Source organism: Cebus imitator, unplaced genomic scaffold, assembly GCF_001604975.1.
Source record: "Cebus imitator isolate Cc_AM_T3 unplaced genomic scaffold, Cebus_imitator-1.0 Scaffold88, whole genome shotgun sequence".
In the NCBI taxonomy this organism is placed as follows: Eukaryota; Metazoa; Chordata; class Mammalia; order Primates; family Cebidae; genus Cebus; species Cebus imitator.
In genome coordinates this window covers 6,005,887-6,020,666 of record NW_016107403.1, presented here as the reverse complement: position 1 = coordinate 6,020,666, position 14,780 = coordinate 6,005,887, and the positions used below count along the sequence as shown (strand labels likewise).

At 47.5% G+C, this 14,780-nt stretch overlaps 1 protein-coding gene across 3 annotated transcripts in view; it reads right to left on the bottom strand.

Moving 5' to 3' along the window:
- Window positions 1-716: 716 nt before the first annotated feature.
- Window positions 717-14,780, bottom strand: part of VIT (vitrin) — a 121,693-nt gene continuing 107,629 nt past the window's right edge. For all 3 annotated transcript variants that reach the window (XM_037740753.1, XM_017534884.2, XM_037740754.1), the window contains 4 exons: window positions 13,487-13,590; window positions 9,493-9,719; window positions 6,164-6,677; window positions 717-1,325 (listed from right to left, as the gene is read on the bottom strand). In XM_037740753.1, the coding sequence (XP_037596681.1) occupies window positions 1,147-1,325; window positions 6,164-6,677; window positions 9,493-9,719; window positions 13,487-13,590 (1,024 nt within the window). In that variant the 3' untranslated portion in view covers window positions 717-1,146. The remainder of the gene's footprint in view (window positions 1,326-6,163; window positions 6,678-9,492; window positions 9,720-13,486; window positions 13,591-14,780) is intronic.

Genomic DNA, 14,780 nt, shown 5'->3' with positions numbered 1-14,780 from the left:
TTCTAGGTCATGGCAGCAGATACAAATCACCTGAGAGCTCTTAAAACATGCCAGTGTTCAAGCTCCCATCCCAGGTACTCAGATTTCACCGGTACTGGGTGGGGTCTGGGAACCAGCACTGCAGCCTCCTGATTCCAATGTGCAGCCTACTGCACCACTTTTTTTTTTTTTTTTGACAGTCTTGCTCTGTCATCCAGGCTGGAGTGCAGTGGCACAATCTAGGCTCAGTGCAACCTTCGCCTCCCAGGTTGAAGTGATTCTCCTGTGTTAGCCTCCTGAGTAGCCGAGACTACAGGCTTGAGCCACCATGCACAGCTAATTTTTGTATTTTTAGTAAAGACAGGGTTTCGCCATTTGGCCAGGCTGGTCTTGAACTCCTGATCTCAGGTGATCCACCTGCCTCAGCCTCCCAAAGTGCTGGGGTTATAGGCATGAGCCCCCACACCTGGCATACTGCTCCACTTTTAGGCAAGATCGGCTTGGTCCTCCAGAGCTGGCTGCTCCTAAAGCATCATGTGGCAAGTATTCATTGGCTCAGACCTCAGCGAGGGAGGCACATCAGGAGAAGCAAAGCCACTGCCCATGATCTCTGCACCTCTGCAGGTGCGCTGTCACATCAGGCCGGGCGTGAGCCCACAGAAGGTGCTCTGCAAACTGAGGAAAGCAAATGGTGGCCCTGCCATGAACCCTGTGTACACATGACACAGTCAGAAAGATTGCATGTCATCCTTTTAAACATTTAATTAATTCCTACATCATCATGACAAAAATGAAACTTGCTGAGAGTTACAGAGTTCTACTGAGAAACAAAAACTTAAAAATCTCAGAAAAGCTCTATGTGAGCCTGTCATAAGGGCTACACTGTATTCTGAACATTTATTTAGAAAACAATTGTCAAAATGTAAAATCCCCAGTGCCCTCAACATGATGTAGCATTTCGGCTCATTCTATAAATTTGTGATCTTCTTTGTCACTCCAAGTTTTGGAGTACGAAAAAGCCTGATGGCAAAGAATAACAACAGGGGATCTGTTTCCCCAAGCCCTTTCCATGCCTGGATGCCCTGTGCGTGCCCCCGTCAAGTGCTGGGGTTGCCCAAAGAGTCAGTCAGTAAAGCAGCACTCGCTGGCGCTCTGCCTACTCTGAATTCAGTTCCGAGGTTGTGAGTTGAACTCTGTACAAATGTTCTGGATGACCCTGGAGACATATTGGTAGAGGTTGTCAAACTCATCCACAAAGAAGGAGTGGTCCCTGGCGGGGTGAGTGGCAATGACTTCTAGCTCTTCCTGTGCGGCCCAAGCAATGCCTATTGCATAGGTGATCACTCCTGTGGGGACAAAGATTAGATGAATGAATGTCCCCAAGAAAAGGAACTGCCAAAGAATCTCTTCTTTGTTGTTGCTCTGTTGGCACAGGCAAATCCAAAATCAGAAACGTGCCCAAACCAAACCAAACCAAACCAAAAAACTCCTGCAGACCTCTAGGTTTCCAGAATTAAGACTAAGTATGGCCACTCATTCCTTCACTCAGTAACTGCTTTTGAGCAAACACTATATGCTAACAGTAACAATATTTATATAGTCGTTATCTCAGGAGTTTATAGTCTTTTAGGAGAAAAAAATGAACAAAATGGAGTAAATCACATGGTAAGAATTTTGTGTTCAGGAATAAAAGAGGGGAAGATATTTTGGGACAAGTGAAAGTTTTGGGGCCATGCAGACACGTAACACACGCCTGCTACCAGTGTGGAGAGCTGAACACAGCATTAAATGCATCAAAAGCTGGTTCAAGATTTTTTTTTTTTTAGATAGAGTTTTGTTCTTGTTGCCTAGGTGGCGTGCAATAGCGTGATCTTGGCTCACCGCAACCTCTGCCTCCTGGGTTCAAGCGATTCTCCTGTTTCAGCCTCCCAAGTAGCTGGGATTACAGGCATGAGCCACCATGCCCAGCTAATTTTGTATTTTTAGTAGAGACAGGGTTTCTCCATGTTGGTCAGGCTGGTCTCGAACTCCCAACCTCAGGTAATCCACCCTCCTTAGCTTCCTAAAGTGCTGGGATTATAGATGTGATCCACCGTGCCTGGCCAGTTCAAGATCTTTTACACTAAAACAGGCAACGGCATCACTTTAGGCTTGAGGGTGACTTTACAAACCATTGAATCCAACCTCATTTCCAATGTAGGAACCCTTGCCCAAGGTGCTAGAGAGATGGTCCCCAGCATCTGCTCCATCACTGTCATGAAGAAAGGCTTCCAAGATAAAGAAGGGGGTGCCTAACACTGCTGGGTGTTGCAGGGTGGTCATGTAAGATGAACATGAAAAAGTGCTCAATGGGTTTTCGTTTGCTTCGAGACAGAGTATCACTCTGTGGCCCAGGCTGGAATGCAGTGGTGTGATCTCCACTCACTGCAACCTCCACTTCCTGAATTCAAGTAATTCTCCTGCCTCAGCCTCTCGAGTAGCTAGGATTACAGGTGTGCACCACCACACCTGGCTGAGTTTTGTATTTTTAGTAGAGACAGGGTTTCACCATGTTGGCCAGGCTGGTCTCGAACTCTTGACCTCAAGTGATCCTCCTGCCTCAGCCTCCCAAAGTGCTGGGATTGCAGGCATGAGCCTCCATGCCTGGCCTCACTGGGATTTAAAGAAAGCAAAAAGAAAACAAGACATTGGCAGTTTGTTAAGAACAGTCTCACGGGAGAAGATGCCAAAGAAACCAAATGAACTACTGTTGAGTCGAGAGTGAGAAAGAAGTGAACATGTGGGTCAGCACATACAGCTCCTTTCCTGAGGTTTGGCTGTGAAAGGGAGTCGGTAGGTGGTAACTGGAGCAGAACGTGGAGTCACAGAGAATGTTTTATTTATAGGGAGGGAGGAACTTGAGCCCATCTAGGTGCAAATGGGAAGGAGTATAATAAGACTGAAGGTGTTAGACTGCAGTGAGGAGAAGTTACCCAGGGAAGAGAGGACAGGATTCAGAGACAAGGCTTAGTGGGAAAGCTGGGAGGCTGCCTGGGGTGATGGGTCTTGATTTGGGTTGTGGGCAGCTGGTCAGCAGGTGCGTGACCTTACTCTACCATAGCCTATTCCCACACCACCTTCAGGCTGGTCTGAGTGGGGTGAGCAAAATGGCCATGAAACAGAGGGTGGAGCCTGGATGTGGCCTTCCTGCCCTGGCATCTCCCCCTGGGGCCCCCACAGTGGCGTCACTATCTCTAGCATCTTCTGGGTGCCTGGGAGAGCCATGCCTACCTCACGTGGCTCTGACCTAAGCTGCTCTTTGATTGTGGTCCATTAAGTTGCATTTCAGTTGCCAGTCCCTTTTCTCACCCCTCCAGTTTCTTTCCTCTGAGTATTGTCTAGATTGGAAGGAGCGAGCTTTGGACTTTTAAGTGCTGCCAGGTGTCAGTGAGAGCAGCTTTGCTGCAGAGCTGGGCTTACACAGACTAAGCCCTCCTTCCTGCTCAAAGATGGAGGGCTTGTCCTTAAACAAAAACTATGCAAACAGTACTAGAAATTTAGCTCTCCAGGCCGGGTGCAGTGGCTCACACCTGCAATCCCAGCACTTTGGGAGGCTGAGGCGGGTGAATCACCTGAGGTCAGGAGTTCAAGACCAGCCTGGCTAACATGACGAAACCCTATCTCTACTAAAAGTACAAAATTAGCGGGGCGTGGTGGCACATGCCTGTAATCCCAGCTACTTGGGAGGCTGACGCAGGAGAATTGCTTGAACCTGGGAGGTGGAGGTTGCAATGAGCCAAGATTGCTCCCTTGCACTCCACCCTGGGGAACGAGAGCGAAACTCTGTCTCAAAAAAAAAAAAAAGAAATTTAGCTTTCCAGATTCCAAGTCCACTCTTGTAGAGAATCTCCTACTGGCAATTCTAACAGATGGTCACCCAGCCTTGACTTGGTTACTCCCAGGAACACAATGCTCACTACATTTTCAGACCGATCTCAGCATTAGGCTGAGTAAGAACCTGCCTAGGTAATTTGCATCTTTTGGTCCTAGTTCATTAAAGCTGCCCTGAGAGCACCCAGGCCATTTCCCTCAGTGTTCATTTTTCCTGATGAGTAGGCCAAGGATACCCTCTGGATGAGGCCCGAAAGAGGTACATCTAGAAAAATAAGTGATAGTGAAGCTGAGCACAAACGGGTGACAGATGTTTGGAGAAAGTAGGAGAGCCTTGGGCTTGTCAAAAGCTGGCCCACCTGGCTCTGCCCATGCAATCTGGGAGTTCGGGCCAGTTGCTTCTGAGCCTTAATCCATCCTCACTCTGCTGATAGGAGTCTGGTGGACCTTGTGATCGTCGGCATGCAGGCATCAAGCACCCCGCCATAAAAAGTAAATCACCAGGAAGACTCTGCCTGAACCCAGTGTCTGATTACTTTGGATTCCAAAAACCAGGACTGTTTCTTCATTAAGCCTTGTTTTAGGAAGAACTAAAAGCAGCTTTCAATCATTCAGAAAATCCTGCAAAATAACTGGAGTTATGTGTAGGTACAGAAGCCAGGTGCAGTGGCTCATGCCTATGATCCCAGCACTTTGGGAGGTTGAGGTAGGTGGATCGCTACAGGTCAGGAGTTCAAGACCAGCCTGGCCAACACGGTGAAATCCCATCTCTACTAAAAATACAAAAATTAGCTGGGCGTGGTGGCAGGCACCTATAATCCCAGCTACTCGGGAGGCTGAGGCAGGAGAATTACTTGAACCTGGGAGGTGGAGGTTGCAGTGAGCAGAGATTGTGCTGCTGTACTGTAGCCTGGGTGACAGAGCAAGACTCCACCTCAAAAAAAAAAAAAAAATGTAGGCACAGAAGAAGAAATAACAACCACAGCAGTAAGTTGTGTACACTCATATTTATCTACAGGGCATTGGTTTACTTATGACTACTAGGTTTACTGTTATTATTATTACTGTTATTATTATCACTTGCGGTTTTCTCCAGGCTGTTTATATTCTGATAACTTATGACACTTTTCGGAACAGTGATTATACATAAATTCTGTAATAAAGGCATAAGTGTTACTGATTTTCTAAACATTTACAGATATATTTTGCTCATTTTTCATATCTTAAAACTTCTGTTGCTCTCATAGAAATTTTTATGTGGAAACAGCTCTTTGAACTTTTTTTTTTTTTGAGACAGGATCTTGCTCTGTTGCCCAGGCTGGAGTGTGGTGGTGTAATCATAGATCACTGCAGCCTTCAACTCCAGGGCTCAAGTAATCTTCTCACCTCGGCTTCCCGAGTAGCTGGGATAATAGGCGTGCACCACCATGCCTGGCCTCTTTAAATATCTGAATTAAAATTCCTTTCAGGTTTCTCTGAAGCCCCCTGAATCTGGTTAACAGTTGCTTACAGAAAGAGTACTTGTCTTTAAATACATTATTATTCCTTAAAAAGTATTAACACATGGCCAGGCACGGTGACTCATGCCCGTAATTCCAGCACTTTGAAAGGCCAAGAAGGAAGGATCACCCGAGGTCAGGAGTTCAAGACCAGTCTGGCCAACATGGTGAAACCCCGTCTCTACTAAAAATACAAAAATTAGCCGGGTGTGGTGGTGCACTTCTGTCATGCCAGCTACTTGGGAGGCTGAGGCAGGAAAATCACTTGAACCCGGGAGGCAGAGGTTGCAGTGATCAGAGATCACACCACTGCACTCCAGCCTGGGCAACAAAGCGAGATTCTGTCTCTCAATAAATAAATAAATACATACATACGGACATACATAAAGAAAGGAATAAAAGTTACTAACACAATTTAGTGGTCTAGGTACAATTTGACATATTCAATAGAGACAGAGGTTTGGTGTTTTTAATAGAGGTAAAGTGATAAGTCAAATTCCCTTTTAATGTATCACACCCTTGTGGAAAATGCCTCAGGGTGCAGGATGTAAAGGAAAGGGTTAATGTGCCCAGTCATCCACAGGCCATGGGTTGTAATGCCACTTAGGACACCTTGCTGCCCTGTCCTTTTCCTCTCCCTGCTCAGAGGGGCTTGCAGTGTTTCTACCCCTAATGCCCTCCCTGAAGCTTTGTACATTTTTATTAAGTTGTAGAAAAAGTCAATGCATAAAAAGACAATAGCTTCCTTGTCCCACTGGCCCACCAAGCTCCAGAAAGATGCCTCAGCCCCAGGCTGCTTGGCAAGCCCAGCTTACCCTTCAGATGGGCAGCCATGGCTGGGATCCGCACGTCGTCATAGGACCTCCCGTCGGTGATGAGGATCATTAACTTTCTCTTGTTGGGCTTGGACTTCATGAAGAGCTGCTCCAGGGCGAAGTTGATGGCAGCTCCCGTGCTGGTGCCACCACTCCAGTAGCCCACCCTCTTGATGGCGTTAAGGATGTCGGGCTTGCTGCTGTACTTGTCAAACCCAAACTCCAGCCGCTGCTCATAGGTGTACTGCACGGCCCCGATGCGCGTGTCTGTGTCGGAAATCTCAAACTCTTTGCTGATGTTGGTCACAAACTGGAGAACGGTGCGGAAGTTGCCCGTCCCCACGCTGCTGGAGCCGTCGATGACGAAGCCAATGTCGGCCGAGTTCAAGCAGGTCTTGCTGCAGGCCAGGCGGTCGGTGTCACAGACCCGTTTCACCAGGGGCTGCAGGGTCTTGTGGAGGCCAAACCAGCTCTGCACGTGCAGTGAGTAGAAGCCGTTGGTTCTGCACACGGCCTAGAAGACAGAGGGGAGGGACCCGCGCCAGGTCAGGGTCAGATCCTCCAGTGTCAACGTTAGGCTTGATCCCCAGGGCAGATGAAGAAGCAAGCAGACCCTTGATTTCTGCTTTAGTTCTCCTTTCACGTTTTTCCACCTCGGTTCACCCAGCGGGCACCCACTGAGGCAAAGCCCCTGGGTTATCTCTGGACTCAGTCCCATTCCCTCAATTTCAGCTGGGTCCCCGCCTGCATTAGTGGAAAGCTGTCTGCTAAGCAAATTCATAGGGAGATATTAAATCTCTGGAATCAGCTTCACATGTATGCTTCTCCAGGCCCCTCCTTTGTGCTGGCAGCCAGCCATAAGATTTGCATTGGTGGGCACCATGGCATGAGAGGACTAAAGAAAGTTTTTATTCCGATTGGGAAAAGAGATGACATACACAATAAATCACTACAGAAATGTTTCCAGAGCAGCCCGTCACCAGGTGGGAAGGGATCCCACAGTTGCTGAATGACCACATGTTGGGGGTCCCGTCACATGCTCTTGGAATGATTCTCTCATTTAATCCCCACCCTCACCCTGCAAGGTAGAATTGTAATGCCCTGCCACAAAGAAACAGAGCTATGAAGGGACTTCCTGAGTCCATGAGATTGGAACACAATCTATCCACCTTCAGAGGCAGACAACCCTGCCTCCAGGCAAATGAATATTTAATTACCAGTGCCTAACAAGGAGGCTGCAAATACCCCTTGAGCAAACTGGTTGTTGAGCTCCTGGAAGTGGCTAGCATAGTGTTCACCAGGTGTGGTGTTTCTTCCTTACCCCTACCTCTGGGTCACAGAAAGAGTCAGACCAGATGACTACTGATGGCCTTGGTTAATTAAAAGGTTATTTTAGAACAAGAGATGGCTTCAAACTTTCCTGGGAAATATTTTTCTTAAATTGATTTGTAAAAACCTAAATGGACTCATGACTATAATCCCAGCACTTTGGGAGGCTGAGGCAGGCAGATCTTGAGATCAGGAGATCGAAACCACCCTGGCCAACATGGTGAAACCCGTCTCTACTAAAATACAAAAAATTAGCTGGGCATGTGGCGCAGGCATGTGGTGCATGCCTGTGGTCCCAGATACTGGGGAGGCTGAAACAGGAGAATCGCTTGAACCCAGGAGGCGGAGGTTGCAGTAAGCCGAGATCACGCCACTGCACTCCAGCCTGGTGACAGAGCAAGACACCGTCTCAAAACAGAAACAAACAAAAAAATCCACCTAAATGGGGTAACAAAACTTTCCATGGAGCTGGTGACATGTGAGATAAGTGCTGAGCCTGAGCTGAATTCTGGCCAACAGATGGAGGGAGGGATTCCCACCAGGCAGTGAAGTCACAGCAGGAGACAGTGGCGGTGCTGGGTGTGGGTGGGAGACCAGTTGACTGGAACTCAGGGCTGTGGGAGGTCATAATGGATGATAGATGGGCCAGGAGAGTGGGTGGGACTGTACCCCAGAAGGCCTTGAGAGCAATGGGTAGCAATGAAGGATTTGGAGCAAGGACCTCACAGGGCTGGAATCAGAAACGTGAGTTGGGCTTCACTGTGAAATCTAAGCGAACCTGGGTTGAGCATGAGCAGGAAGAAGGACCAGATGCAGGGTACCAGCTTGAACTGGGAAGGGGGCATCGTGTGTGGGAAAGAGGAGAGAGAGAGAGAAAGAGAGAGAGATCTGTGATGTGGGAGCTGCTGAGGAGTTCTGCAATGACACTGCCCCTCTGGGATGGGTATGTGGTCATTCGTGTGAAGTCCAGAGGAGGAAACACTTTTGTGTGAACATGATGAACTTGGCTTGTCACAGGTGGATTTTAAGGTTCTAAGAGGTCATCAGGTAGAGAAAAGTCAGTCAGCTGGAAATGGATGGCTAAGAGCTCAAGAGATGAGGGCAGAAGCTGTGACCCTGGGAGGGATTCTGCAGGGACAGGGCCTCTTAAACAGGAGGGTGCAGACCAGGGGAGGTCCACATTGAGGGCAGAAAAAAGGCAAGAGGTCATGAAATAAGAGCCATGCCGCGTCCTGGAAGTCCAGGAGAAGGGCATTTCAAGGAGCAGGAAGTGGCCATCGGTTTGAGATGCTGCAGGAGGTTGAGCCCTGCTGGCTCTGAACACGTAGAATATAAAGCCGGAAGGGCCTCAAAGACAAACCTGTCCAAGGCTTTCTTTCTGTTTTAAAGCTGCAGCCTCTTCTTTGAAGGAAGGTTTATGTGGTCTTCCATTTTACCAGACACACAAAAGCTGAGCAGCTTTGGTGGAGTGAGGGAGGGAGGCCTCGATCACATCTCTTGCTAGGCATCTCCACAGAACCCAGGAGAAGCATCTGAAAATGCCATCTCACTGCTGTGGTTCAGCGCTCCCCTTCTATCGTTCATCAGGTTCATTAATTGGCAATGTGTATATACAGAAGAAAGTGTGTGTGTGTGTGTGTGTGTGTGTGAGAGAGAGAGAGAGAGAGAGGGCATATGCTCGCTTGCATGAGTGTGAAGGCTCCCTGGGCTGCCTGGGTGAGACTCCCCTGGGGCTATGGGAGGAGCAAGGAAGAACCTAGCTAGAATTCCGGGGCACTGCCCCTTTACTGTCCTCCAAAGCTGCTGGCCTTGAGGGGATGTGGGGTTTTGCTCTGAGAGGGTAATTGCAGGTTCCAGATTGACCAGTCCCTCCCTGGAGGCCTTACTGCCTAGAAATGAGCTTCACGCACATTTAAAGGCATGGGAAACCCACTCCAATGGCATTATAACTTTTCAGAGTGCAGAAAAGTCTTTTGTTGGGTGGGTCTCTGGGCATCTACCTTGTTTGCAAAGTTGGGCTCCACCACATACTGCTTCTCATTTTCAACAGCACCTTCAATGGTGATGAAGAAAATGTTGATTCCTGACTCTCTCGCAAGTCTCGAAGCCTCCTCCACTTTGTCCGTGGGCCAGCCATCCACCATCACCACCACCACGTTGGGAGCACCACTTCTGTTTCCATTGGCTTTGGAAAAGAAGTTCTTGGTCACAAAGGAGATGGCCCGGCCTGGAAGAAAAGCAAAACTCATGATTGGAGCGATCGTGCTGATTATAAATACAGGAAGAGATCACAGTAGCACAACAAGGTTCAGAAAAACGAAAAACATACTCATTGCCTCCTTATTTTTTTTAAGACAGGGTCTCACTCTGTCACCCAGGCTGGAGTGCAGTGGTGTGATCATGGCTCACTATAGCTTCAACCTCCTGAACTTAATCAATCCTCCCACCTCAGCCTCCTGAGTAGATGGGACTATAGGCGTGCACTACTGTACCTGGTTATTTCGTATTTTTTTTTGTAGAGTTGGGTTTCGCTATGCTGCCTAGGCTGGTCTCAAACTCCTGGGCTCAGGTGATCTGCCCACCTCAGCTTCCCAAAGTGCTGAGATTACAGGCATGAGCCACTGCACCCAACCTGTTTCTTTTTAAAAAACACCTCAACTATTTTCAGGTGTAGAATTCAGTGTCATTAAGTACATTCACAATGTGCAGCCATGACCACTATCCATTCTGGTTTCATTTCAAGCCTTTAACTTCTAATTGTCTCTGCTTTGAAGAAAGTTTTAGAGACAGCAAGCCGGTGAGACAGACTTTCATGAGAATAAAAGTGACCCTTCTCTGCTGGACTCACACTAAGCCCCTAAGCCAGCCCCATGTTGTCTCCGGGAACACAGGGTGGGAGGAGTTGACTGGGAGTGACGGCAGCCTCTTCTTGGCCCTCTGCGGCCTGGGGTGAGCCTGGACTCCTGCTGGCTGTGCAGAGCTGTGTTCTGGGGTCAGCAGTGTTCTCCCTCCAGTTGCAGGCCAGGGGTACAGGTCTGGCTGGGCAGGGAAGGGTTGCACCCACTAGGAACTGAGAGACTGTGTTCTAGTCCTGGCTGTGCTACTTGCTAGCTGTGTGGCCCTGACTAGGTCACCATACGTCTGTGGGCCTAGATTTCCATGACAGCAATCTACTTCAACTGAGTGCAGCAGTCATGAAGTGCTACAAAGCCTTCTGCCATGACTTTTCCAAGAGCATATTTCACACTGAGAAGGGCTTTGGGAAATTTTCAGAGTCAACTAGACAATGACCAATTGACTCAGTTTGCCAGGTCTTTCCCAGTTTTAGCACTGAAAGGCCCAAGTTCTCCTGGGAAAACTGGGACAACTGTTTACCCTAGAGTCAGCATGGTTGTATTTAGTAAGCAGAGCTCCTAACCTGGACTTTGTGAACTCCAGGGCGCTTGAAATTATACATAGTATTTTGCGTATATACGTATCTGTCTGGATAGAAGGGCCAAAGTTTTCATGAGATTCTCAAAGAAGTCCTCAATCTCCATAAAAGTTAAGAAGCTCCTTCTTTAGACTTCAGGATTAGTAATATTATACTCAATGCATTTCTGATTTTGGCCAGCATCCTGTCTCCACTAGCTGGTATTATCTTACCTGTCAAATGAAAGCATCAAATGGTTACACATAGAGATGCTGGAGAAATGTCTTGAACATGTGAACTGGCTGCACAGAACCTAGTTGCTAAGGAAAAACCTTGGCTGCTGAGAACTGCTTTTAAGCCAAAGGACATTTTTTCTCAGGGCCCAAAGCACCCAGAAGTCCTCTCTGGCCTAATATTAGGCACCTGTAGGCAGAGCACCAGATGCCATAAGCAGATCCCCTCAACCCTGCCTAACCTTCAGTCTGGAGGCCGTGATGTATTAGTGCTCAACACACATTCCATCCACCTCCCAGTGGTCTTGAAAATAGAGGCTGGAAATCAGAAAACTACATTTTCCAGACTCCCTTGCAGCTAAGGCTTTAGCTTTGTTTTAGTTCCATGAATTGATGTACTTGCATAAGACTTAGAAGATAAAAGTGAGACAGAGGCTGTAGTTTGTTTATATTTTTGCTGACAAACATCTTTAGTATCTGACTTCTCTGGGAGACTGTCACCAGAGGTGCTTGGGTTTGGTTGCTAGCTTCAATGTTGTGGGGCGACAGGGTTTGGAGATCCACGTTGTGGGTGTGAATGGGGCAGGGAGAGCATGGTTCTGCAGCTGGCAGCTCTAGTGGAAGCTTCCTGATCATGCTGGCTTCCTGGACAAAGCAGGTTTCTGAAGAGGCTGCCATGGCAGAATTCAGAAAGTGATTTCCTGATCTCGGAAGAAGGAGCAGCTCCCTTGGAGGTCCTGTTTTGGAAGGACCTTCCTGCTTTGCAGGAAGCCTTCAGACATCAACTCTTAAAGCTCAGCCTGAAGTCTGCTTCTTCAGTTCTTTTTGGTGATTCTCAAAACTGCTTAATACCCTGAAATAAATCCCTTTTAGTTGGAATAAGCTGAATGGATTCTGTTCTCAGAACCCAAACTCTGGACAACACAGAGGCAGAGTCGGAACACGTCATTCACTGAAAAAGGCACGCTGATTGGATTGAGACACATCACTAATATCATCAAGGAACAAGAGTGCCTTCTGACATTTGTCTCCACTGGAATTTTACTGATGTAAGCATTAAGTTAGAAACAAATCAGAAATCAACTCTGTCATGTTTGTGATGAAGGTAATACTGCTTTGGGGGTATGGAGAGTGACTTGGCTAGTGTTTATTTAGCATTGTTCAAAGGTGAAAAGCTCCGTATGTGCTAGATACTAATGTTTTGGCCACTACAGAGACATACACTGAAGTGGGAAGGGAAACTATTCATCAGATTTACTGTAACTCAGAGGATGTTCCCTTAAAGACAGTTCGATTCCAGCATGTGCTCTAAGCCAAGCAACTGTGGCTCACATCTCCATTTCTTTGGATTTTGATGACAGGAACAGTTCCCTGAGAAGTGGACAGTCTCCCCTCCAGCACCCCCAAAGCCAGTCCTCCATTGACAAATGAATACACTGGCATGGGATCTTTCACAGTTTTTGAGCTTGGTTAGTGTGAAATTGTTTCCTAATGCCCAATAACCTCTGGATAAACATAAAATAGAATTTCTGGACATGTCCCACTGAGGACCAGGCCTTGGATTTCTGGTGCACCCCCAAAGACTCAGATATCACAGGAGTCTCAGCTTGAAATAGAGAACATGTTTCTCTTTGCACAATCATCACTACAGCAGTAGTTGATTAGAACAAGATTCTCAAGAGGCACTGAGGAGCTTCCTTAACTGGTCACAAAATTCAGTGAAACAGATGATGACTTGTAGGCCCACCAAAAAACAGTCAGGACAGCAGTCTTTCTTTCCCTGAAGAATGCTACTCATTCCCACAAACCAAGCATGCTGGAACTGTGCAGTGTATGTGTTTCACAGATGCTTGTCCTCTGGAGCCAGGATAATACTTTAGAAAAGATACAGATGTTGCAGGAGTCATTTCTTTTTCTTGTTTTATTTTCTTTTTTTTCTTTGTTTTTGAGATGGAGTCTCACTCTGTCACCCAGGCTGGAGTGCAGTGGTGCCATCTTGGCTCACTGTAACCCCTGCCTCTTCAAGTGATTCTCCCACTTCAGCCTCCCAAGTGGCTGTGGGATTATAGGCAACCGCCACCACATCCAGCTAATTTTTGTACCTTTAGTAGAGACAGGGTTTCACCATGTTGGCCAGGCTGATCTTGAACTCCTGACCTTATGTGATCTGCTAGCTTCAGCCTCCCAAAGTGCTGGAATAATAGGTGTGAATCACCACGCCTGACCAGAAGTTATTTCTTGATGGATTAGTATTATTTTTTCCTCCTTATATATACAATGTTAGAAGGCAATCACATAGAAAGAGAATAATGGTCACAAGATAGAATAATTTGAATCCGGATCACATACCTACATTAGAGAGCCCTCCTCTCTGGGGAATTTTCTCTATGGCTGTCTTCAGATCTTGAGAATTCATGTGTGTCTTGAGGTTAAAGTGGGTAGCAGGGTTGTCTCTGAAGAGTCAGAACAAGAAATACAAATTAGCTGGAAAGTTATTACCTTTGGAGGGAGGCAGAGATCACGGTTGATTCTTTAATATACAAATAGAAGAGAAGCTGCTTTGAAGCCTTCTGCTACGGTTTGTAAAACGTCCCATTGTGGACCGGTGTGTGTAGAGAAAAGCAGGCTATTTCAAGGCTCAGAAGGCGTGTGTTGACGGTGCCATTTCCTAGCTGTGTGATCTTGAGGAGACAACTTCTCTGGGCTTTGGATTGCTCATGTAGATGAAAACATCATTATAACACCCATATTGCTAATGAACAGGACCGTTGTCAAGTGGGATTTTGCAAATGTAAGGATCCCATCTGTGGCATGCTCAGTGTTCTCAGCCTACTCCAGACCCTCCTCGCCAGGAAGAGAATCTCAGCTGTCAGCCACTCCCTGGGTTACACTTAGTACTGGAATTGCATGTGAACAGTGGTACCAAGGAGACCTCTCTTTCTTTCTCACCCTGCAACGGAGTGATACTACTCAAACTCACCTAGAAGGTCAACATCGATTTTACTGAAGACTGAAAAAGATTAACTGGGGAGGAGGTGGAGTGAATTCAGGGGAGAAACACAATGAGAATCCCTCTCTAGAAATGAATCTCCACGAAGCGGCTGAGCGGAGGGTGTGGAGGCGTGCCGGAGGGTGGGTGTGTGTGCATCGCACCCAAGATGAAGTGTGAGATCACATCTCACAAAGCGCTGACACTCAGCCACAGGCAGTGCTGACTTTGTGGGCACGAGACCTGTGCAGTCACAGGGCTCCATGCTCCAGAAGAGCCTCAGGCAGAAAGGCCCACGCTTGGTACAATGCTCTGCTGCTGCCGTCTTGAAATTCTTCATCACTTTTCAATGAGCTGCCCTGCACAGCATGAAGTCAGTCCAGGCTAAAGGATACTAAGTTTTCTTTTTTAGACAGAGTCTGGCTCTGTCTCCCAGGCTGGAGTGCACTGGTGCAATCTTGCCTCACTGCAACCTCCGCCTCCCTGGTTCAAGCAATTCTCCTGCCTCAGCCTCCCAAGTAGCTGGGACTACAGTTTTGTGCCACCACGCCCAGTTAATTTTTGTATTTTTAGTAGAGATGCGGTGTTGCCATGTTGGCCAGGCTGGTCTCAAACTCCTGACCTCAGGTGATCCATCCACGTCGGCCTCCCAAA